The sequence below is a fragment of the Gopherus flavomarginatus genome, chromosome 1 (genome assembly GCF_025201925.1).
Source record: "Gopherus flavomarginatus isolate rGopFla2 chromosome 1, rGopFla2.mat.asm, whole genome shotgun sequence".
NCBI classification, from domain to species: domain Eukaryota; kingdom Metazoa; phylum Chordata; order Testudines; family Testudinidae; genus Gopherus; species Gopherus flavomarginatus.
Window position 1 is genome coordinate 143,637,988 of NC_066617.1, and position 24,553 is coordinate 143,662,540.

The 24,553-nt window shown below is 46.4% G+C and overlaps 1 protein-coding gene and 1 long non-coding RNA gene across 2 annotated transcripts; both read left to right on the forward strand.

The window, feature by feature from the left end:
* The first annotated feature begins 12,203 nt into the window (after positions 1-12,203).
* On the forward strand, positions 12,204-14,189 carry LOC127042962 (C->U-editing enzyme APOBEC-1-like). The gene is made up of 3 exons (XM_050936549.1): positions 12,204-12,276; positions 13,603-13,630; positions 13,877-14,189. The coding sequence occupies exons 1-3, from the start codon at positions 12,255-12,257 to the stop codon at positions 14,187-14,189; spliced, it is 363 nt and encodes a 120-aa protein (XP_050792506.1). The 5' UTR covers positions 12,204-12,254.
* A 180-nt stretch (positions 14,190-14,369) lies between these two features.
* Positions 14,370-16,974, forward strand: LOC127047292 (uncharacterized). Its single transcript, XR_007773380.1, has 3 exons — positions 14,370-14,462; positions 15,815-15,930; positions 16,727-16,974. It is a non-coding gene; the product is annotated as an uncharacterized LOC127047292 (long non-coding RNA).
* The last annotated feature ends 7,579 nt before the right edge of the window (positions 16,975-24,553 follow it).

Here is a 24,553-nt window from a genome sequence, read left to right on the forward strand (position 1 = left end):
CTGCCATGAGCACCCTGACGCACCCTTCCTGCACCCCAATCCCCTGCCACACTCTGCACTGCTCCAGCATCCCAACCCCCTGTCCTGGGCCCTCTCCCACACTACTCCCTGCACCCCTGGCATGAGCCCCCTGCTGCACCTCACACCCCTCCTGCACCCCAACCCCCTGGCCTGATCCCCCTGCTGCACCTCACACCCTTCCTGCACCCTAACCACCTGCCCTGAGCCCCTTCCTGCACCCCACACCCCTCCCTGCACCACTGCCGTGAGCCCCCTCCCACACTGTGCATCCCCTCCTGCATCCCATCCTCCTTCCCTGAGCCCCCTCATACACCCTGCACGCCTTCTCTACCCCAACCCCTTGCCTTGAGCCCCTTCCTGCACCCCACACCCCCTCCCACACCCCGCACTTCCTCCTGCACCCCAACCCCCTAACCAGCCTGGTACATTCATGGCCCGGCATGCAATGTCCCCACCCAGATGTGGCCCTCAGGCCAAAAAGTTTGCCCGCCCCTGAATTATACAATACAGTAACCTCCTCCAGAGGGCCTGGCATTGATCCAGGTACCTCGTGGTGCCAACTGGCAGAGGGCACAAGGGGGCATAAGGCTGCAGGAGATCCCCTGGATCTGGTATTTACATATCAGTTCACCAAAGAATGTCACGTAAGAGTCTCTACTGAGTCACGCTGCTCATCATAATCCTTGTGAAATGTATGTGCGAATAGTATGGAAGGAGCTATGTACAGATATAGGAAGTTACATTCTTAAAGCCTTGAAGTTAACAGCAGATCATCCAGGAGGAAGGAAGGCCTTTGGCTTGGCTGTACCTTACTAGACAAGAGGGCACCTTGTTAGATAAGTTTAGACTCTTGAATGTGTGTTATGATTTTATTTTATCTGTAATCCTTTGGTTCCAATATTTCTGCTTCCTCTCACTGCAATCTCTGTGCTTTGTTAAATACACGTACACTTGCTTTCTCTATAACCAAAGTGAAGTGCTGTGTCTAAGTGGAGCTGTAGTGGCTTATGGGGTAGCTGGTAAGCTGTGCAGCACTGATCCTTTGGGAATGGCAGATCTGGGAATTCTGTGAGCGTCCAGTGGATATGAGGGGGAGCACTACAGGGGGATACTCGGAGGACTCAGTGATTGGTGTGTACCAATTGCTGACCTGCACAGGGACAGTGGAGTCCACATGAGCAGAGAATGGAGGGCTTGTTTTTCTTACAAAATGGTGGAGCTGGGAGCTGACCCCCGGCAGCAGTGCTTAATATTTAATGAAAAAGGTGCTGGGGCTCAAGCAATTTTTTAAAATTCATAACTGATGCAGCAAGTCCAGAGGTGCCAGACTATGAACCACCAAGCCCAGAGATGCCGGGGCTCAGCCCTGGCAAACACTGCTGGTGCAAATGAATCATTACCTTGCAGGTACAGACCAGGCTTCCTCATGCTAAGGGCCAGTGGTGGTGAGGTGACTCACAAACCTGGGTACCTCCAGGAAACATCACACTAGCTTCTAGAATCATAGAGTCATAGGACTGGAAGGGACCTCAATGTGTCATCTAGTCCAGTCCCCTGCCCTCATTGCAGGAACAAGTATTATCTAGACCATCCCTGACAGGTATTTGTCTAAACTGCTGTGAGCAATGGACAATAATGGAGATCTCACAACCTCCCTAGGCAATTTATTCCAGTGCTTAACCACCCTGATAGTTTGGCAGTTTTTTCTAATGTCCAACCTAACTCTCCCTTGCTGCAATTTAAGCCCATTGCTTCTTGGCCTACCCTCAGAGGTTAACAAGGACAATTTTTCTCCCTCCTCCTTGTAACAACCTTTTATGTACTTGAAAACTGTTATCATGTCCCCTCTCAGTCTTCTTTTCTCCACACTGAACAAACCCATTTTTTTCAGTCTTCCCTCATAGGTCGTGTTTTCTAGACCTTTAATCATGATTGTTGCTCTCTTTTGGATGTTCTCCAGTTTGTCCACATCTTTCCTGAAATGTGGTGCCCAGAACTGGACACAATACTCCAGTTGAGGCCTAATCACAGCGGAGTAGAGTGGATGAATGATTTCTTGTGTCTTGCTTACAACACTCCTGCTAATACATCTCAGAATGATATTTGCTTCTTTTTGCAACAATGTTACACTGTTGTCTCATATTTAGCTTGCAATCCACTACGACTCTCAGATCCCTTTCCATAGTACTCCTTCCTAGGAAGTCATTTCCCATTTTGTATGTGTGTCACTGATTGTTCCTTCCTAAGTGCAGTACTTTGCATTTGTCCTTATTGAATTTCATCCTGTTTACTCCAGACCATTTCTCCAGTTTGTCCAGATCATTTTGAATTTTAATCCTATCCTCCAAAGCGTTTGCAACCCCTCCCAGCTTGGTGTCATCCACAAACTTTATAAGTGCACTCTCTATGCCATTTTCTAAACCATTAATGAAGATATTGAACAGAACCGGACCCAGGAATGATCCCTGCAGGACCCCACTTGTTATTCCCTTCCAGCTTGACTCTGCACTACTGATAACTACTCTGTGGGAATGGTTTTCCAACTAGTTCTGCACCCACCTTATAGCAGGTCCATCTAGGTTGCATTTCCCTAGTTTGTTTATGAGAGAGTCATGTAAGACAGTATCAAAAGCCTTACCAAAGTCAAGATACAGCATATCTACTGCCTTCCTCCTATGAGCGGTGAGTGACTCCGCCATTTGGGGAGGCTGGGCGTGGCTGGACCATGGCCCCACCCTGCAGCCAACCCCCTCTCGGTATCCTCCACCCCAAAGCCCCACCCATGCTCCACCTCCAGCCCCACTTGGCTCCCTCCCCTGAGGCATCTCTGCCCACCATTTGCACCTCTTCGCCTGCTCCCTTGAGGCCCCGTCCATCCACCTGCCAGCCAGGTAGCTGGCCGTTCACCACTCATGCGCACCTCTTCACTCTCTTCCCTGAGGCCCTCATGCAGATGAAGTGGAGATGGGAAGAGGCGGAGCAAGGGCAGGGCCCAAGGGAGGAAGAGGACGAACGGGAGTGGGGGCTCTCAAGGTGGAGAGTGGGTGAGCCATGGCCTGGGTGCCCTTCCTGTGGCAGCATGCTCCAAAGGCAGTGGGCCGGCTGTTTGGGGAGGCTTAGCCTCCCCTGGCCTCTAATACCCGCCGTCAATGTTCCCCGCTATCCACAAGGCTTGTTACTCAGTCAAAGAAAGTTATTATGGCAGTGAGGAAGGAGGTTCAGGGCAAAGCTGGGAGGCAAGATCAAACCAGTATCTTAGATGCCTATATACAAATGCAAGAAGTATGGGTAATAAGCAGGAAGAACTGGAAGTGCTAATAAATAAATACAACTATGACATTGTTGGCATTACTGAAACTTGGTGGGATAATACACACGACTGGAATGTTGGTGTGGATGGGTATAGTTTGCTCAGGAAGGATAGACAGGGGAAAAAGGGAGGAGGTGTTGCCTTATATATTAAAAATGTACACACTTGGACTGAGGTGGAAATGGACATAGGAGATGGAAGTGTTGAGAGTCTCTGGGTTAGGCTAAAGGGGGTAAAAAACACGGGTGATGTCGTGCTGGGAGTCTACTACAGGCCACCTAATCAGGTGGAAGAGGTGGATGAGGCTTTTTTCAAACAACTAACAAAATCGTCCAAAGCCCAAGCTTTGGTGGTGATGGGGGACTTCAACTATCCAGATATATGTTGGGAAAATAACACCGCGAGGCACAGACTATCCAATAAGTTCCTGGACTGCATTGCAGACAACTTTTTATTTCAGAAAGTTGAAAAAGCTACTAGGGGGAAAGCTGTTCTAGACTTGATTTTAACAAATAGGGAGGAACTTGTTGAGAATTTGAAAGTAGAAGGAAGCTTGGGTGAAAGTGATCATGAAATCATAGTTTGCAATTCTAAGGAAGGGTAGAAGAGAGTACAGCAGAATAGAGACAATGGATTTCAGGAAGGTGGATTTTGGTAAGCTCAGAGAGCTGATAGGTAAGGTCCCATGGGAATCAAGACTGAGGGGAAAAACAACTGAGGAGAGTTGGCAGTTTTTCAAAGGGACGCTATTAAGGGCCCAAAAGCAAGCTATTCCGATGGTTAGGAAAGATAGAAAATGTGGCAAAAGACCACCTTGGCTTAACCATGAGATCTTGCGTGACCTACAAAATAAAAAGGCATCATATAAAAAATGGAAACTAGGTCAGATTACAAAGGATGAATATAGGCAAATAACACAGGAGTGCAGAGGCAAGATTAGAAAGGCAAAGGCACAAAATGAACTCAAACTAGCTATGGGAATAAAGGGAAACAAGAAGACTTTTTATCAATACATTAGAAGCAAGAGGAAGACCAAGGACAGGGTAGGCCCACTGCTCAGTGAGGAGGGGGAAACAGTAATGGGAGACTTGGAAATGGCAGAGATGCTTAATGACTTCTTTGTTTCGGTCTTCACTGAGAAGTCTGAAGGAATGTCTAATATAGTGAATGCTTACGGGAAGAAGGTAGGTTTAGAAGATAAAATAAAAAAAGAGCAAGTAAAAAATCACTTAGAAAAGTTAGATGCCTGCAAGTCACCAGGGCCTGATGAAATGCATCCTAGAATACTCAAGGAGTTAATAGAAGAGGTATCTGAGCCTCTAGCTATTATCTTTGGGAAATCATGGGAGATGGAGGAGATTCCAGAAGACTGGAAGGGGGCAAATATAGTGCCCATCTATAAAAAGGGAAATAAAAACAACCCAGGAAACTACAGACCAGTTAGTTTAACTTCTGTGCCAGGGAAGATAATGGAGCAGGTAATTAAAGAAATCATCTGCAAACACTTGGAAGGTGGTAAGGTGATAGGGAATAGCCAGCATGGATTTGTAAAGAACAAATCATGTCAAACCAATCTGATAGCGTTCTTTGATAGGATAACGAGCCTTGTGGATAAGAGAGAAGCGGTGGATGTGATATACCTAGACTTTAGTAAGGCACTTGATACGGTCTCGCATGATATTCTTATAGATAAACTAGGAAAGTACAATTTAGATGGGGCTACTATAAGGTGGGTGCATAACTGGCTGGATAACCGTACTCAGAGAGTAGTTGTTAATGGCTCCCAATCCTGCTGGAAAGGTATAACAAGTGGGGTTCCGCAGGGGTCTGTTTTGGGACTGGTTCTGTTCAATATCTTCATCAACGATTTAGATGTTGGCATAGAAAGTACGCTTATTAAGTTTGCGGACGATACCAAACTGGGAGGGATTGCAACTGCTTTGGAGGACAGGGTCAAAATTCAAAATGATCTGGACAAATTGGAGAAATGGTCTGAGGTAAACAGGATGAAGTTCAATAAAGATAAATGCAAAGTGCTCCACTTAGGAAGGAACGATCAGTTTCACCCATACAAAATGGGAAGATACTGTCTAGGAAGGACTATGGCAGAAAGAGATCTAGGGGTTATAGTAGACCACAAGCTTAATATGAGTCAACAGTGTGATACTGTTGCAAAAAAAGCAAACATGATTCTGGGATGCATTAACAGGTGTGTTGTAAACAAGACACGAGAAGTCATTCTTCCGCTTTACTCTGCACTGGTCAGGCTTCAGCTGGAGTATTGTGTCCAGTTCTGGGCACCGCATTTCAAGAAAGATGTGGAGTAATTGGAGAGGGTCCAGAGAAGAGCAACAAGAATGATTAAAGGTCTTGAGAACATGACCTATGAAGGAAGGCTGAAGGAATTGGGTTTGTTTAGTTTGGAAAAGAGAAGACTGAGAGGGGACATGATAGCAGTTTTCAGGTATCTAAAAGGGTGTCATCAGGAGGAGGGAGAAAACTTGTTCACCTTAGCCTCCAATGATAGAACAAGAAGCAATGGGCTTAAACTGCAGCAAGGGAGATTTAGGTTGGATATTAGGAAAAAGTACCTAACTGTCAGGGTAATTAAACACTGGAATAGATTGCCTAGGGAAGTTGTGGAATTTCCATCTCTGGAGATATTTAAGAGTAGGTTAGATAAATGTCTATTAGGGATGGTCTAGACAATATTTGGTCCTGCCATGAGGGCAGGGGACTGGACTCGATGACCTCTCGAGGTCCCTTCCAGTCCTGGAGTCTATGAGTCTATGAGTCTATTAGGTTGGTTTGACATGATTTGTTCTTGAGAAATCCATGCTGACTGTTACTTATCATCTTATTATCTTATAGGTGATTGCAAATTGACTGCTTAATTATTTGCTCCATTATCTTTCAGGGTACTGAAGTTAAACTGACTGGTCTGTAATTCCCCAGGTTGTCCTTATTTCCCTTTTTATAGATTGGCATTATATTTGCCCTTTTCCAGTCCTCTAGAATCTCTCCCGTCTTTCATGACTTTTCAAGGATAATTGCTAATGGCTCAGATATCTCCTCAGTCAGCTCCATAAAGACATCTAACTTGTCTAAGTAGTTTTAACTTGTTCTTTTCCTATTTTAGCCTCCGATTCTACCTCATTGTCATTGTAATTCATTAATTTAGATGTCCAATTGCTACTAAACTTTCCGGTGAAAATTGAAACAAAAAATTCATTTAGCATTTCTGTCATTTCCACATTTTTTGTTATTGTTCCCCCCACACACACACACTGAGTAATGGTCCTACCTTGTCCTTGGTCTTCCTCTTGCTTCTGATGTGTTTGTAGACTGTTGTCTTGTTACCCTTTATGTCTCTAGGTAGTTTAATCTCTTTTTGTGCCGTGGTTTTTCTAATTTTATCCCTACATGCTTGTGCATACATGTCATCTGCATATGACATGGTGATTTACAAAGGCAAGTGTCATTACTCTCACTATACAGATAGGGAAACTGAGTTACAGAGTGGTGAGTTACCCACACTCTCAGTGAGTGACAGTGGCACAACAGGGATTTCTGATTCCCAGGCTTACAGAGTGCAGACTTATCTTGTGGGATTCCCATCAGCCTTCCAAGAGTGATACTTACGTCCACTGTAAACTGTCCAGACAAGCACCATCTGCTAGGGCCCTACAAAATTCATGGCTCATTTTGGTCAATTTTGCAGTCATAGGATTTTAAAAATCATAACTTTCATGATTTTAGCAATTTAAATCTAAAAATTCATAGTGCTGTAATTATAGGGGTCCCTCCTGTCCCAAAAAAGGAGGTGTGTGTGTGTGTGTGTGTGTGTGTGTGTGTGTGTGTGTGTGTGTGTGTGTGTGTGTGTGTGTGTGTGTGGAGTCACAAAGGTTATTGTAGTGGGGGTTGCAGTACTGCTGCCATTACTTCTGCATTGCTGCTGACGTTGGTGCTGTCTTCAGAGCTGGGCAACTGGAGAGCAGCGGCTGCTGTCCAGAATCCCAGCTCTGAGGGCAGAGCCACCACCAGGAGCAGTGCAGAAGTAAGGATAGCATAATGTGATATTGCCACCCTTACTTCTGCACTGCTACCTGCAAAGCTGGGCCATAACTCAGCAGCTGCCATTCTCCAGCCACCCAGCTCTGAAGGTAGCAGCGCAGAAGTAAGGATGGCATGATATGGTATTGCCACCCTTACTTCTGTGCTGCTGCTGGTGGGGCGCTGCCTTCAGAGCTGGGTGCCTGGCCAAGAACAGCTGCTCTCTGGCCACCCAGCTCTGAAGGCAGCTCAGAAGCTAGAGTGGCAATCCCGCTATCCCCCTGCCCTAAAATAACCTTGTGACCCCCCTGCATCTCCCTTTTGGGTTAGGACCCCCAATTTGAGAAACGCTGGTCTCCCCTGTGAAATCTGTATAGTATATGGTAAAAACACACAAAAGACCAGATTTTACAGGGGGATGCCAGATTTCACGGTCCGTGATGTGTTTTTAATGGCTGTGAATTTGATACGGCCCTATTTATAGCTCTATCTCAGGGTTCCTATACGTGCATTACACAAGTTAGGATCTTTTGGGATGAAAGAGTCAAGAGAAATGTACAGTACTTGTCTCATTTTACTACAGCAAGCAGCTCAATTTCACAGGCCATTTATGGATGTGCTGCCCAGTATTGGAGCACCCAGAAAGGGACCCTCTGAGAAATGTGATAGGTTGAATTCCTGGGGATGAAATGTGCTCTTGATGACCAAAACCAAGTGTCATAGAGAGCTTTTTCCTCAGGGTTGAGATCAGGTGTATTCTTATTAAATGTCCCTAACTGATGAACAAATTCCAGAAATGTTATGGTGCCACAAGCACAACTTTTCTCATTTACCTATTTCAATTAATAAAAAGTGCTAACAAAATCCATCTCTAAACTAACTAAACCACATCTTGCAAATTGCTCCAGCACATGAGGGAGGGAAGAAGGACATAGAAATTAGCTAGAAATTAGATAAAAGCAAGAGGAACTATGGGATTAGAGGTGAAGAGGCCTTTTAGACATGGGGGACTGGTGCAGGGAAAGAGACAACTGGGCTGGGAGGTGTCAGCATGTCATACATTATTTACCGGTGCAACCTATGAACTGGCCACTCTCCCATTCATGATCAGAGAGACAGTGGTGCTGGAACAATTTTTATAGTGGGGGTGCTGAAGGAGAAAACCATGTATTTGGGTTGTTATTAGTATTTCAAGACAGGGGGGTGTAGCAGCCCCCCAGCAACTTAGTTCCAGCACCTATGCAGAAAGATAGTCTTTGAGGCAGCCAGGACCCAAATCATGTAGAGTGCTATAGGTCAAAGTAGCCATTTTCAGTGAATCAGAAGCAGGGGCGGCTTCAGCGCAGCAAGCGTGTGTCTGGGATGGCAAGTCGCGGGGGGCGGCCTGCCGGCGGCTGTGAGGGCGGCAGTCTGGCTGCCTTCTGCGGCATTTCAGCGGGAGCCCTGCCGGTCCCACAGTTTTGACAAAAAACATAGAGTCACCCCGATCAGAAGCCAGTGCGGATCACAGAGCTTGGGAGTCATGTGTCCCCTGCAGGACACCACATGAAGCCAGCTGCACTCTGCACACAGGTGCCAGCTGAGGTTTCCATGTGGTCTTCAAACAGAGCTAATTGCAGTATTCCAGCTGGGAGGTGACAAAGCCCTGAATCTCTCTGGGGAAGACAACATATGAGAGAAAAGGTCACAGCCTTCTAACCAGATGTGAATGAAAAAAAGATTTTAGGTTATAACTGCTACTTGATTTTCCAAAATAAGGTGAGTATTCAACAGAACCCCCAAATAAACACCTTACTTACAGAAAACACAAGCAATTCTTCTCCACCAACGGGACAGATTCAACTGTTTTCTCTTAATATTTACCCCAGTTCCCAGCATCACTTCTGTCTTCTCAGGGCTGAGCCTTAGCCAGCTGGGCCTATCCAGACCCCAGTCTCACCTAAGCACTGAGAGAAACAAGAGACCTACTGGTCTGATTAAAAAGAAATGTCATGTTGAGTTCCAGACACATACGAATGGTGTCATCATCCAAACTATTTCACGTCTCTTTTCACAGCCTCATGCTGGACAGAAGGAATGACAAGATGGAGCCTGGTGGTGGCCCACAGAGAGCTTCTAGAGAGCAGAGGCAACCAACACAAACCTGTGCTGTCTTAGAGACAAAAGATTGGAGTCACTCCACTTGGGACTCACAGACCTTGTGATCCATGGTATCAAAGGCAGCTGAGAGAATGAAGAAAATCAGCCTGGATCGACACTTGCACTCCAGTTGAGTTCAGTGGGGCCTGAATGTCACCGTTGATCTTTGTTCATTACCAAGAACAAGTCATCAGCCAAGGAGACCAGAGTTGTCTGTACCAAGAGCCAGCCACTTGTTCAGAAAAACTGAGAATTCCAGATAATGCCACACTTATTTCCCCACATATTGAAGTGTAGAACTGGGAGTCAGTAGATATGAGTTGTATCCCTGGCTTTGCCACTGATTCACTGAGTGGCCTTGGGCAAGTACTTAAAACTCCGTATATCTTATTTTCCACATCTGTAAAACAGGAATAATACTCCCCTACATTCTATTTTATATAGGTTCTGCTCCCACATTCATCACTGCAGACTGAGCGTCTTCCAGTAGTGTATGAAGTAACATGATAAACATCTGTCATATATATGTTGTTCTCTCATATATATGTTGCTATGTGTTTATGTTAGAGGAGGTAAGGTCAAACGCACCTTACAACGTGAAGCAGAAGTTGGCGAGATTTGCTGTGATATATCCTAGGGCAGTTAAATCTGCAGTGTTGGGAAATCCCCCCAAAATCTCTGCCTCTTGCATCACAGCAGGCTGTGGGAATAAACGCATTAACGCATGAGAGGTGCTCAGGTCCTGTGTTGATGGGGGCCCATGAATTCAATACCTAGCACAATGGGGTCCGATAGCATATCTGAGACAACTAGGTGCTATGGTCACCAGCATAATAATAATGAATCCTCATTATGATTTCCCATTAATTTTCCCCAAAAATAGGATGGTGAGAGAGATGGTGATAACTGATGCAATGGTCAGCTTCAAGAGCAGGGGCCTAAGTATCGCTTCTTAAGAAATCTACAAATACTAGAGATGGAGAAAGAGAGAGAGAGAGAGTTACTGTCATCCTGCCCTCCCTTCCACAGTGGGGCATTGACAGTTTCTATCAATAATGTACATAGCATCTCCCTGTTACATTTTCCTAACTACACAGAAACTGCACACGAAAACTATGTTGGTACTGTAGGTGTTGCTTATATATTTTCAGCAGTTAACCACACTATTCATATGTACCTCCAACGGACAGTGTCTGTTTGTTCTAGCTCTGCCGCTGAACTGAGTCACTCAGAACACGGGGACAATTTAGAGGAGAGACTCCATGAAATGTTCAACAATGTCATGAACTTATCAGGCACAGACTGTATTGTAGATCAGCCATGGAAACAGATCACTCAGACCCAGGTGGGGCTGTTGGGAAAGGTGTTTCTCTAAGCATGGTTCTGAAATATTTCCCTCTGGTAGCCCAGTGACCAGGAATCAGCGACCAGTGACTGTGCTAACGTCAGGGACAAGGAACTGGGTTTTCTCTTATATATTGCTCCCATACTCATTGTCATCCTACATTATCCGCAAAGAAGAGTGTCAAAGGAAACAAGGCTGTGCCTGAAAAAACAAACCCCAGTTTCAAGTAAAGTCTTTCTCTTCTCCTTCCCACGAATATCCTTCTGTCACACAAAGAAACCTTCCTAGAGGCTGCTGGAGGATCCCTGTCCCAATTATAGATGACAAAGTCTCTGCCCAGTTGTCTGGGCCAACTGACATGTGCCCTCTGCAGGGTGCTCTCTACACAAGTGCCCTCCATGGTGCCTCCTCTCTGTGTGTTCTAGGGGGTGAGGGAGAATTTCAAGGGCAGTTCTGGTCCTACACTGCCTTACCACGCAGGGAGCAATGCGAGTGTTGCGGCAAAGGATGTATTTCTTCCCCTGCTCTAAATATTGCCCATCTCCCTTTCATTTCTGCCATATCTCTGGGTGCCTGTGGTAACTCCAATTTGTCACTGAGAGCTGAAAGGGCTGTTTCAAGTTGATGAACAACAAGTACATGTATTTCCAAAATTACTACATTTTATAGTCTAGAGAAATGAGAAAGGGAGGGGCCACAACTTAATAACTGTCTCTCTTGATGCCCATTCAGGGACGTGACTTCTACTGTGTTAGTCACACAGATTCTTAATGACATGAAGACTTCAGAGTGTTTAACCATGGAATCAGTTTTTGATAGGAATACTGCTGAAATTCCTTGTGTGAACTTAAAACCGATGTTTTGTTCAAGAAAGGGAGAAGGGTTAAAAGAAGATGCTCCTGGCTCAGCCCAGAAAAATAATTTCTTCACATTCCTTAAGAGGGGGGAGGGGGAAGATGTCCCCTTTCCACTGTTTGTGTCTGTGTCTTACTGAGACAAAGCAGAAATAGCCTAGGAGTTTTTTTAATTAGCCTAAACACTTCATTTAATAAAACAAACAACTGAAATAGCAACAGAGAAGCTATTATTCTCCAAGCCCTGTGTGTATCAAAGTACTTACAGTAAAGGTGCAGCTAAGTTTGTAACAACCTAATGTTATAAAAATACATTAAAATAGTTTTATTAAGAACAATTTTGCATCAGTGTTGAGGTTTATGCCCCACATCACTCAGAGCCTAACGTCGAGCTGAATAATCAGTTGTTGGTGGCTGCATGCTACTGGTTTCTGTAATCTCCCAAGTTTCTGTCATCACGAATACAAACTGAAAGGGAGAACAGTACACTACTAAACCTCGACAGCACTGGATGCTGTAGTTAGGGAAAACCATGGCTTCTGGCTGGAGCAGAGGTAAAGATTCAGCATTAGTGCGTATGTGTGTGTACACATTTGAAATATATACATATAAAAGTGTGCATTTGTGGGACTATATCCATACAGTATAAATGTGCATTTGTGTGTCTTCATGGCTATATGAATGTATGAGTGTACACATGTATGTGCCTCTGTATGGCTGTTGTGGATTTATGTATATAAGATATGTATATTTGGTAGATAAATCCAGTCTGTTTATCGCACTGTGTGTGTTTATACATCTATAGTGTTTTTAGTTACTATCTTTTCAGTAAAGACCAACAAAATCACTGACAGTAAATGATTTTCTTACATAGATACTAAACAGGTATATCTTACAAAGAAAAAGGTGAGAGAATACAGCAGAGCTGAGGCAGTCTAGATTACAAGTTATAGTAGATACACATACTTGTTTTATGAAAGTTAAAGCAACAGTTTTTGTAATTAGTACATCCCATTGGGCCCATCTTTCCTCAGACAGTTTCGATTTTTGTATGTGTCTATGCATATGTGTTTGTGTCTGTCTGTATGGGCTCAAAAAAACTTGCCCCAGTGTAACTAAATATCTATATTGCTGCAAAATCCCCAGTCCTGTGTCTGTTCATGGGGCCTGATCCGAAGTCCTTTGAAGTCAAGTGAAGTATTTTCACTGATTTCAATTGTAGCCCATAGGTCGAGACTGCTGACTTGCTTTATTATTATTCTGCCTTTATTTGCTGGTATGCTTGTCTGAGTTATTGTATTTTGTAATAGATTACTTTATTATATTTGACTGTAATGCAAGGAACCTACAGACCTGTACCCTGTATGATTAGCTTAAGCAAGTTAGCATAAGTATTGTGAAGCAGGCTATCTTTGGCATAGGTAAATGGCCTAACGGTCACCCTTTTAGATTTTCAGGGAACTAGACATGTTTACCGAGGAAAGTTGGACCTTGACAGTGACCGTCTCACTTCCACTGATTTTCATTGGAATGAGATGCCTGAATACCTTTAAGTATCTGGGCCTAACGGTATCTTGGGTAATAAAGAGGATTTGATGCTTCACTAGAGGCTTAACATGCAGGATTAAACAGATCACTGGAAATGGGGTTCAGAAAGATTTTCCCATCCCTAAGGAGTATAACAGGTGGCGTGTCAGAATTACATCCCATTCAGCAGCATTGAATGTGGGTCATCTGTTAGGACCAGGTGGTTATGAGATTTATGCAATTGATTTATGTGATCACAAAAAGGCAGAGTTGCGGTATTTTGGTTCTTCCTGTCTTCCTCTGTATTTCTGCTGCCAGAAGATAGATGATTTTCTAATTATCTTTTCTAATAGGTCACTTGACTGACTGCACTATCCAGAGGTGAGAATGACCATTCTATATCCCGAAACCTGACCAGTTCCATCAAGGGTTCTGGAGGGGGATGGAGGACTCCTTATTCACATTTATTTCAAATCTCCCTCCCCCACTCCCATTGTCCCTCCGGCTATGTCTCCATGGGTCTGCGTCTCTCTCTCTTTGGCCCCAGGATTTAGCTATGTGGAACAAGGCTAGTGAAAGTGCCATTGGTGGACATTACATTGTCACAGTGACTTGCTCATGTTTCAGGTGGAAGATACAACCAAAGGAGTTCAAGGACGTTTATGACCCGAGTGCGCTTCCCAGGGTGACTTATCTGCTCTATGAAATTAAATGGGGCAACAGCTCCAAGATATGGAGAAATTGGTGCCGAAATACCAGCACCCAGCATGCTGAAATCAACTTCCTGGAAAATGCCTTCAAGGAAAGATCTTTCAATCCTTTCACCCACTGTTCTATCACCTGGTTCCTCTCCTGGAGTCCTTGCTGGAAATGCTCCCGATCTGTGGTAGAGTTCCTGAAGACACACCCCAAAGTGAACCTAGAAATGTATGTATCATAGAATCATAGACTATTAGGGTTGGAAGGGACCTCAGGAGGTCATCTAGTCCAACCCCCTGCTCCAAGCAGGACCAATCCCCAGATTTTTACCCCCGTTCCCTTAATGGCCCCCTCAGGGATTGAACTCACAACCCTGGGTTTAGTAGGCCAATGCTCAAACCCCTGAGCTATCCCTCCCCCCCATGGCTCTTTAGGCATGAAAACAGAAGCAACCATCTAGGCCTGCGTGACCTGGTGATGAATGGAGTCACCATTAAAGTCATGGACCTCTCAGGTAACCATTCATTTGGTTTCAAAGAAGGTGGAAGAATCAATAGATTTGGAGGACTGGGCTATGGAGCTTTTCATTTCTATGTCATTGATTTAAATAGGGACACTGGTGTGTAGTGACCAAAAGTCATTTTTAACACAGAGACCAGCCCTGCATTGAACATTAATTGTCCCCTTTGTTAGGCTCAGCTGAGAGGGCACAGGCTAACTGCAACATGGAGACTGAACTTCTTTCACTATTATTCGTGGTCTCCTGGTAAATCACACTGGTGGGGAGGGTGTGAGAGGCACACCTTCACACTCACTGTGGCCCGTTCTGTTCCTGTTCTGAGGATAAATTGCAAATTTCATTCTCAAGTGCCATCAGTTCAGCATCTTTTATCAATATCAACATTTATCTCAGCTCTAAACTGTAGCTTTCCAATAGTCTGGCAAAGTACATTCACCTGCATAACCCCCCAGTGCACTTGTCCAATTTTTTAGAATATGAACATTGAACAGATGTGCCCAGTTTGTTAGCCACATGGTCAGGGCCGGTGCAAGGAAGTTTCGCGCCCTAGGTGAAACTTCCACCTTGCGCCCCCCCAGCCCTGCAGCAGCTCCCCATCCCCCCTCGCCCTGAGGCACCCCCCCCGTGGCAGCTCCCCTGCCCCGGGGAGCCATGTGGTACCTCCCCACCCCAGCTCACCTCTGCTCCGCATCCTCCCTGAGCTCCCCACCCCCGCTCTAATTCTCCTCCCAAGCTTGCAGTGCCAAACAGCTGATTGGCGCCACAAGCCTGGGAGGCAGGAGAAGCGAAGTAGCGACTGCGCGGTGGAACCCCTGGGCTGCCGGCGGCGTACTGACCCAGGGGAACATCTGGGCTGCTAGTGGTGGCTCAGATTCCCTCTCCCTCCCAGCGCAGCAGCTGCTGAAATGGCTTTAAAATTTTTTTTAGAGGCACCGCTTTTTGACGCCCCCAAATCTTGGCGCCCTAGGCAACCACCTAGTTCGCCTAAATGATAGCACCGGCGCTGCACATAGTTTATGTGCTGTAAAGTTGCTCACTCTCTAATATAGTAGCATTCTGTTCAATAAAGAAATCTGGCTATTCGAGTACTGTATAATGTTTCTCTAAACAAAAGCTCACTGTTACAATGCCTATTATTTTGTCTCTGATATTTACATGGCAAGGATGTGTAAAACTGTTAAAACTTCCTCAATAAATAAAAAGGAAAAAAATGCTCTGTCTTAATAGCAGTTACATAACAACTTAATCTTTCTTGAACCATTTTGACCTCTCATAGAGCAGGGAGTTGCACACAGCCTCTTGATGTATCTTTTAATTTATGTGCCAGGATATTTCTATTTTCTCAGCTTACAACTATTGTTGGAGAACATTTGTCAACCTTCAAAATGTAGAAGACTACTGGCCTTGGCACCTCACCCCATGGATAATGTTCTTTTCTTTTGAACTCCAGCTTATCCTTCAGGTTAGTAGATCTTTGGGAGGAAAAGATTTGATCCAGAAGTTATCCAGAGTCATGTACAGATGAGGTGTGCAGAGTGCACCACTGTGATATTTCATGGATCTCCTCTGAAGCCCTTGAAATCTTTCCTGGTTCGGAAAGGCCAATTTCAGTGGCTGAGCTACAGCAATCAGTGACTGATGAGTTCATAAGGCCATTAACATTCCATGGGTCTCCCCTGAATTCTCCTTGGTTCTGAGTGACATGGTTCCATGGCTGGGCTATAACTTGTGGGCAGTGCCCAATGTGTTTATGGTTCCTTTGGACATGCTGGGTCTGTGTTACATGTGAAATGCTCATGAGCCTGACATACATTTGTTAAAATTTTGCAGTTGCTTGTAGGTCAGGAATCGGCAACCTTTGGCATGCAGCCCGCCAGGGTAAGCCCCTGGTGGGCCAGGCCAGTTTGTTTACCTGCCACATCCACAGGTTCCGCCAACCACGGCTCCCACTGGTCAGCACATCTCTTGGCCCACACCACTTCCTGCAGCCCCCACTGGCCTGGAGCATCAAACCGCAGCCAATGGGAGCCACAATCAACCAAACCTGTGGATGCAGCAGGTAAACAAACTGGCCCGGCCTGCCAGGGTGCTTACCTGGTGGGCTGTGTGCCAAAGGTCACTGATCCATGTTGTAGGTTTATAAAGAAATTTCCTATTGTGAACCCTACCCATTAAATACTTGAGTGATTCTAAAGTCATTAGGTTTAGTTGTTAACCTCCAAATATTTTTTTAATTCATATTTCACCTCTCCCACCAGGGATCCACAGCCAGTTTACAGATCTGGCCGGCAAGTAGCAATCAGATTCCGAGTTTCAGTCTTATTCCACCAGAATATTGTCACCTAATGCCTCTGCAAAGGGTTGCCACAGAAGCCAGTCATGTGAAGTCATCACATGATTGGCCTGAATCAATGGCCAGTCACCAGCAACTGCTAGTGTTTGGGCCTGAACCAATAGCCAATCACCTGCAACAGCCAATGTTTAGGCCTGGACCAGCAGTCAGTCATCATCAACTACTAGCGTTTGGACCTGGACCAATAACCAATCACCTGCAACAGCCAATGTTTAGGCCTGGACCAGCAGTCTGTCATCATCAGCCACTAGTGTTTGGACTTGGACCAATCACCAATCACCTGCAACAGCCAATGTTTAGGCCTGGACCAGCAATCAGTCATCATCAGCCACTAGTGTCTGGGCCAGGACTATCGACCAGTCACAATCTGCAACCTGTGTTTAGGCCAGCACTACCAGCCAATCAGTGACAGCAACAGGATTGAGGCCTAGACCATTAGCCAATCAGCCACAACAACAAAGTAATAGGCTCTGGAATAGATCCCCTTGGATCTCCATAGGAAATAAACCCCTGTGAGTCCCCTCATAGTTTGCACTTAACGTAAACTAGGGGAAACACATTTTAACATACTTCAGCCAATACCCTTATTATGAATAACCCTAAACATGTATTGCTCCTATGAATAGTTTTGTGAGGAAATAATTTGTGATGCTGTGACACTCTGTACCTTGGGGGAACACCCTCACTCTCCCCATGTTCTTCTTTATAAAATAATTTTGTGGCACCAAATGCAAAGCTTGTCATGTTGGGTGTCTTCGGAAGGCTCATGATGCACCCAGTATGGTTGTTATAGTGATGTTATAGTAATTGTTACAGTGATGGTATAGTAAGATTATAGGTTATAATTTCATGTATATAGTTTTGAGGCTGAAAATGTATCCTCATGGCTTAAAACAAGCCCATGCAAAAACTCTCCAAGAACAGAGAGACAGTTCACACCTCGTCAGGGCAAGGATGGGACAAACCCAGCCCAGCCTCACGGAAACAATGGACACTGACTTAGACAGCAACAAAAGAATCTATTAGACCCTCCAGGGAGTCATCCCCTTCCTTTGGTCAGTTTGGGACTGCGATGAGGTAATGCTCACCTGACTCTGGGGGCGGGGGGCAAAGCCAAGAGGAAAGAAAGGACATGATAACCGGGTGAGACTTTTTGCCAAGCTCTCTCTTCCACCTACATCTACAGACACCACCACCACCAAGCGAATGAAACGCTGATCAAAGGGGAGAGCCTGACTGAAAAGTAACCAGCCAGCCTGTGGTGAGAAGCATCTAAGTTTGTAAGGACATCGAATGTGTTAAGATCAGCTTAGAATGGGTTTTGCTTTTATTTCATTTGACCAAATCTGAGTTCTTGTGCTTTGATTTATAATCCCTTAAAATCTATCTTTATAGCTAATAAATCTGTTTGTTTATTCTACCTGAAGCAGTGTGTTTTGTTTGAAGTGTGTCAGAGGCTGCCCTTGGGAGAACAAGACTAGTACAGATCAATTTCTTTGTTAAATTGATGAACTCATATAAGCTTGCAGCGTCCAGAGGGCATAACTGGACACTGCAAGAAAGAGGTTCCCAGGGTTGCATCTGGGACTGGAGATACTGGCTAGTGTCATTCGATTGCAAGTAGCTGGGAGCAGCTTACATGCCAGAGGCTGTGTGTGAACAGCCCAGGAGTGAGGGTTCTCATAGCAGAGCAGGGTAAGGCTGGTTCCCAGAGTCAAGGATTGGAGTGGCCTAGCAGATCACCGGTCCAGATAACACCAGAGGGGAATATCACAGATGCATATTGATATTCCAAGGCCTGGAAGATTCTTCACTCTTCCAGGCTTATTCCTTAGTGTTATTTTTCCATTGCGGGGTCCTAGATTTTATTGTCCATCTTATTTGTGAAGTTACCTTTTGAATAAAATAAATCAAACATTTATTTTAATGACCTGCTGCTCTCATTGTCTAATTTTGCTGTCATTTTTAAGAATGTACATTTTTCTGAGCTCTTATAATGACCCTGGCAGTGATAACCTGCTGTTGACCTAATGATAACAAAAGTGTCATCTGAGTGGAATTGAAACTACAAGATAGAGACCCAGTACTTGGATTTTTTAAAAACATATTGATTAATTATTATTACATTTTGTAATTTTTATTTATACAGCACTAACATTGTGCAAAGTGTGTGCAAGTGTGAAGGCACTGGGCCAAATTCTTCTCTCTGAGCATGACCCAAAGCCCATTGAACTCAGTGTAAGCCCTTCCATTGATTTTCAGTGGGCTTTGGATCAGGCTTTCTGCTACACCAGTGTCAAACAGTTGAAATCAGTGGATTTAAACCAGTGCAATCAAGAGCAGTATTTGGCTCAAAGTCCCTACTCTGAAGAGCTTACAGCCTAAATACAATCTATGGGCCAGGCCCCAAGACATGCTGAGCACCTCTAGTGCTCATTGACTCCAGCACAGGTGCTCAGTATCACCTAGAACTGCCAGCCCAGCAGATGGAATTCCACTGACTGAATTTGGTCCAACACGCCAATTGTCACAGGGGGAAATTCATCCTGGTCAAGAGGGCTGTCGTGAGATTTATGCACCACTGCAATCCCACTTAAGCACTCAAAATAGATCTTAAGGGAGACTTACATGGTGTCTAGGCTTCTGCTCAGGGATGAATTTCATTCACGCTGAGTTAAGGTTGGAGTAGAAAATCCAAGAGAAAAGTAATGGGTCAGATCTGATCTCAGTTATAGCAGTTATAAGCAATAGTAACTCCTATGAAGTCAAGGGAGTTACTCCAGAGCCTCCCAGGTGTTACTGAGAACATAATGTCTCCTTGGACCCAGTCTTTCCATACACTGACACCCAGTGGGCTTCACAGGGAGAGTTTAATTCATTTCTAGAGGACAGATTAAATATTGGCACTGTGCTACCTAGGGACCCGTAGCCCCATGGAACAACCTTCAGAGACTACAAATCTTGATCAAGTATGAATTAACGCTTGTATATTGTAGGGGACCTCGAAAGACATTGTTACGGTCTAGATAGGGCCTGCGCTTTCTCAAGGAGAGGTTATTAGCGGACACCATATGCTAGCAGCTGCTGCTTATAACCGGTTAGAACTGCCCTGTGTGGGAAGCCCCGGTGTTTTGGGGAACTGAAAGAAGCCCCTGGCCAGAGGCCAGGGGAGGCGGCCATTGCTGTTGGAAAGTCCGCCATTGCATATGTATGTGCTGCTTTGCACGATATTAGCATGATGCTATAATTGCTGTGGGCCATGGGTTGCGCAGTGGACTTCGCACCTGGCCGAGCTTCTCGGGCGTTGGACTCCCCAAGCCAGTGGCAGCAACGCGTAGAATCCCCGTTGCGGGTGTGTCACTTAACCTTCATTAAAGCCAATTAACTCACCTGTGTGTGGGCCTCGTCCTTGCAGAGCATCCAGGCACGTAACATATATCATGCCCAGATTTACTTTCCCTCAACCTGGGGCCCTTATAGTCTCTCTTGGACCAGGCTCTCCCACCAGGGGTGGCAAGTTTGTAGAAATGTTGGTGATGCCCAGAACCTGCCCCTACCCAAATTCCTCCCACTCTAGGCTGGGGCAGGGGATTGGGGTGCAGGCTCTGGGAGGGAGTTTGGGGATTGGAGAGGTGCAGGAGTGAGGGCCGTGGGGTGTGGCGTGAGGGCTGTGGCTGCAGATGAGGGGTTTGGAGTGTGGGAGGGGCTCAGGGTGAGAGTAGGAGTGTACTGGGTGAGGGCTCTGTCTGGGGCTGGCAATGGGGGTTTGGGGTGTGGGAAGGGCTCAGGGCAAGAATAAGAGTGTGGGGGGTGAGGGGTCTGACTGGGACTGGAGATAAGGTGTTTGGGGTGCTGGAGGGCTCAGGGCTAGGGTAAAGAGTTGAGGGTGCGGTGGAGTGGTGAAAGCTCTGACTGGGGGTGTGGGCTCTGGGGTGGGGTAAGGCTGAGGCACGCTGCTCTGGGACAGAGGCCAGAGAGGAGGACTCCCCCCAGCCCTTTCCCTGCCGGCAGCAGCAAGCTCTGTGGGAGGAGCCCCCCTTTCCTGCCCTCCCAGCAGCACATTCACCCCCTCCACTGTCACTGCATGTGCTTCTAGGGCCCCTCTCAGGTCCAGGAATCTCCCTCACCTCCCCCGTGGTGGGTGCCGGGGGGTGCTGCGTGCGCCTCCTCCCCTGCTGTTGCCCCTGACTGTAGCCTCACTGGTGGTGAGGGATGGGGCTGCCTCCTTGCCCAGCATGGGGCAGGAGCAGTGACTGTGGGCAGGGGAGTGGGGAGCCTGTGCTGCTGGAGGGTCCCATTGGAAAATGAAAGGACAGGCTCAGAGTCAGTCTGCCCTGGCAGTTGACATGTGGGGCACTAGGACCCTGCGGCAGCAGCTGCTGCAGGGAAGCAGCATGCAGGAGACAAAGACAGAGGTGCTCTGCTAGGGGGCCTGGGAAAGGCAAGCGGGGGGCGGGGATAGCAAGTCGGGGCCACAGGACACTTGGGGGTGGGGGGTGCAGGTAGGGCACCCTGGCCCCAAATTTTGGTGAAGCTGGGCCCCTGGCTTAGAATATTGCTGGTGCCGGAGCACCACGTGGGTATGGAACTCGCTGCCTATGTCTCCCACCCTCTGAAGGTATCTTCTCCTCCTCCCACTCCTAGTTTCTCTCCGCTGTTGTAACTGCAAAGTTAGGTAGGCTGCTAAGGGCTCTGTCTTCTACCTCCAACAAAAACCCTTCCTAAGGGCTTTTACACCCCATGGCTCGTGAATCACCTGCATGTGCTTTGCCCTTGCTGGTAATCTATTGTCTCAGGAAGAATAAATCACTGAGGGTACATTTACATTGTAAAGAAAAACCTGCCACCGTCCCATTGTAAAGAAAAACCTGCCACCGTCCCATTGCATTTAGGCGGCCTAGGCAATCGCCTAAGGCGCCAGAATTATTGGTGGGCGGCATTTTGCCGGAGCGGGTGGCAGGCGGCTCCAGTGGACCTGCCACAGTGGTGCCTGCGGACGGTCGGCTGCTCGCGCGGCTCTGGTGGACTTCCCGCAGGCACGACTGCGGCAGCTCCACCGGAGCTGCGGGAGCAGCCGACAGTCCACAGGCAGGACAGTGGCAGCTCCACCGGAGCCACGGGACCAGTGCGTGGGGCGGCGAAATTGCCGTCCGCCTAGGGCGCTCAAACCCCTAGCGCCGGTCCTGCATGCCAGCTGACTTGGGCTGCAGGACTGTTTCATTGTAGTATAGACATCTGGGCTTGGGCTACAGCCTAAGCTCTGGGACCCTCCCGCCTTGCAGGGTCCTAGAGACCAGGCTCCAACTTGAGCCTGAAAGTCGACGCTGCAATTAAACATCCCCTTAACCCGAGACCCACAAGCCCAAGTCAGCTGGCATGGGCCAGTCATGGGTGTCGAATTGCAGAATAGACATACCCTGAGAAACAGTCTAAAAAAACTTGCTATAATATATAAGGATGGAGTGAATTCCCCTGTTATTTTTCAATACCGTGAGCCAAACTTGGCCCTGATGTGAGTGCATGGTACTCCCATTGACCTCAGAAGGAGTGTATGTATTTATGCCAGGGCTGAACAGGGTCCAGTTTTTTCATTCATTCACAATGGTTTAGTGAAAGTGGAGATCGCCTATAACTCCCACTTGGTGAACCATAGAAATGAGATCAGCAAATCTAACTCTCTGTTAAACCGCCCCACAAATCGTTTCATAATCCTCTTGTCTTCTGTGCTGCTAAGTGGTGTTTTGATCTGGGAAGAAGCTTCTGGCTAATATGTTAATTACCAGTAATCCTGTGTCTTTGTCATAAAATGCTGAATGCTACAGGCTATGTCATCCCTTCTAACTTTAGCCATGGAGATGATAAAGAAAAATAACCCCAGGCCCTGGAGCCAGGCCTTGATTAAGCTAATAATTACATCAAGGCCATAGGCCTCAATCATACTAACATATAGTATACTAACATATAGAAAATAAGAAAATAATCATTACTAACATGCCTGAGGCTAACTCTCTGATTTTATTATACACAAACTATGAATAATGCTGCTAAAAAGAGGAAGTAACCAGCCCACCACTGCCGGAATGTACTAACAGCTTCTGGTTCATTATAGTTCATTAAGTTGCTTGTGCAAACATAAAATATAACTCATAATCATTTGACTAAAGGTACACAAATATGTATTTTTGGGTACAAGTTCCTCAAAAAGCTCAAGCAATGTGTAATAGCTTAACCGCAAGTAGGGGAAAACCAGGTGTCAAGGTCCTGACAATTACTAAACCTCTGTATGGGAAAGTAGGAAAGAACAGGCTTACAATTTTAGCTCATTAGCTCACAATTGATATATTAATAGCAATTGTTTTTAGCAGATGTTTAGAAGATGTCATGTATTAGCCAAATAAGGTAATATTGGACGTATAAGCTCATATGATAATTTGTGGTTTTAAGCTTTATAAGCACAGGTATCACTGCTGTAAGGCAGAGCGACTTACCCCTTGCTAGGGGACTTGTCGTCTCTCCGTGCGTACGCATGTATTCTCTGATTAATCAATAAAGGAGCCTCAGGCTGTCTGATCAACTCAATACGGTGGTGGTCATTTTCCACGACAGAGAGGACGTAGCGAGGAGAAAAGCCAGATCAGAAGGCCCGATAGACCTCAATGGGAGCAGGAGCAGACCCTCTTACCACTTTCTTCCCACCTCTCAGGGTCCTTCCTGCATAAATTAGGGACTGATCCCAATGGAGCGCTGAGTTCCCTCCACTGCACTGACTGCGGTAGAGCTGAGGTTGCTAACACTGCAGGAGACACTCAGTACATCTCAGGAGCAGACTCTGACTGCCAATGTAAATCATAGGAATTTCTGCGCCATTCCTTCTCCCACAATCCTCCCCCCCCCAAGAGGCTTGAACCTAAGAATGGAAGGGAAGCCAGTGAAGTACTGCAGAGAGGTTATCCCTCTTCACAGATGTGGCATATCTCCACTGGTGTCCTGAATGGCCCACTAATTCCACAGAATTTCCCCAGGGGCTTTAAGACTTCATTGGGATTAGTGGGCCATGGTCTCTCCACAGCCGAAAAACAGTGGACAATGCCATCCTCAAATAACACACATGCTCATCACAGCAGTGTCTCCAGAAAGTGAGAAGAGGCCTAATGGCCGGACTGTGCTCTTGTTGACAGACTGGTTGTGCATCACTGTAGCATGCACATTGAAGTGTTCCTATCTTTACATCACAACAGCACACAGATTGAAAGGCATGCTTTTAGGAGCACAGTTAGTGGCCAAAATAATATTAACGGAGCTCCTGCTGTTTTCCATGCTGGTTCCCAAGAGTCTTATGCCTATATATATATGAGTGGCTACTGCATTTGTATTATTATTTATTCTTTGTATTACCATACTGCAGAGGTCTCCAAACTGTGGGGCATGCCCCCCTGGGGGGGGGTGCGGAAGAACATTGGGGCGGGGCGCGGCGGACTGGGCCAGCCCTCACAGGAGGTAGGGAGGGAGCTCCAGCCCTGCCCCACCCCGCCCTCGGTTCTGCTCTGGCCCCACCCCCAGCTGCAGCAGCCCCCAGCCTCAGCGTGGCTCTGCACATGTCCAGGGCACCAGCTGCCGGCCCCGCCTCCACTCCCGGCTTTGCCCTGACCCCAGCTGCTGGCCCCCCTTACTTCTGTCCAGCTCAATCCTGGCTCTGGCTTTGGGGAGGGGGGGAAGGGCAGGGCACAGAGTG

Excerpts from the sequence above, each read along its gene's own strand:
- LOC127042962 (XM_050936549.1), top strand. The coding sequence starts at position 12,255 with ATGGCTTCTGGCTGGAGCAGAG. Across the intron at positions 12,277-13,602 it reads GGCTTCTGGCTGGAGCAGAG|GTCACTTGACTGACTGCACT; the intron begins GTAAAGATTCAG and ends CTTTTCTAATAG. Across the intron at positions 13,631-13,876 it reads ACTGACTGCACTATCCAGAG|GTGGAAGATACAACCAAAGG; the intron begins GTGAGAATGACC and ends CTCATGTTTCAG.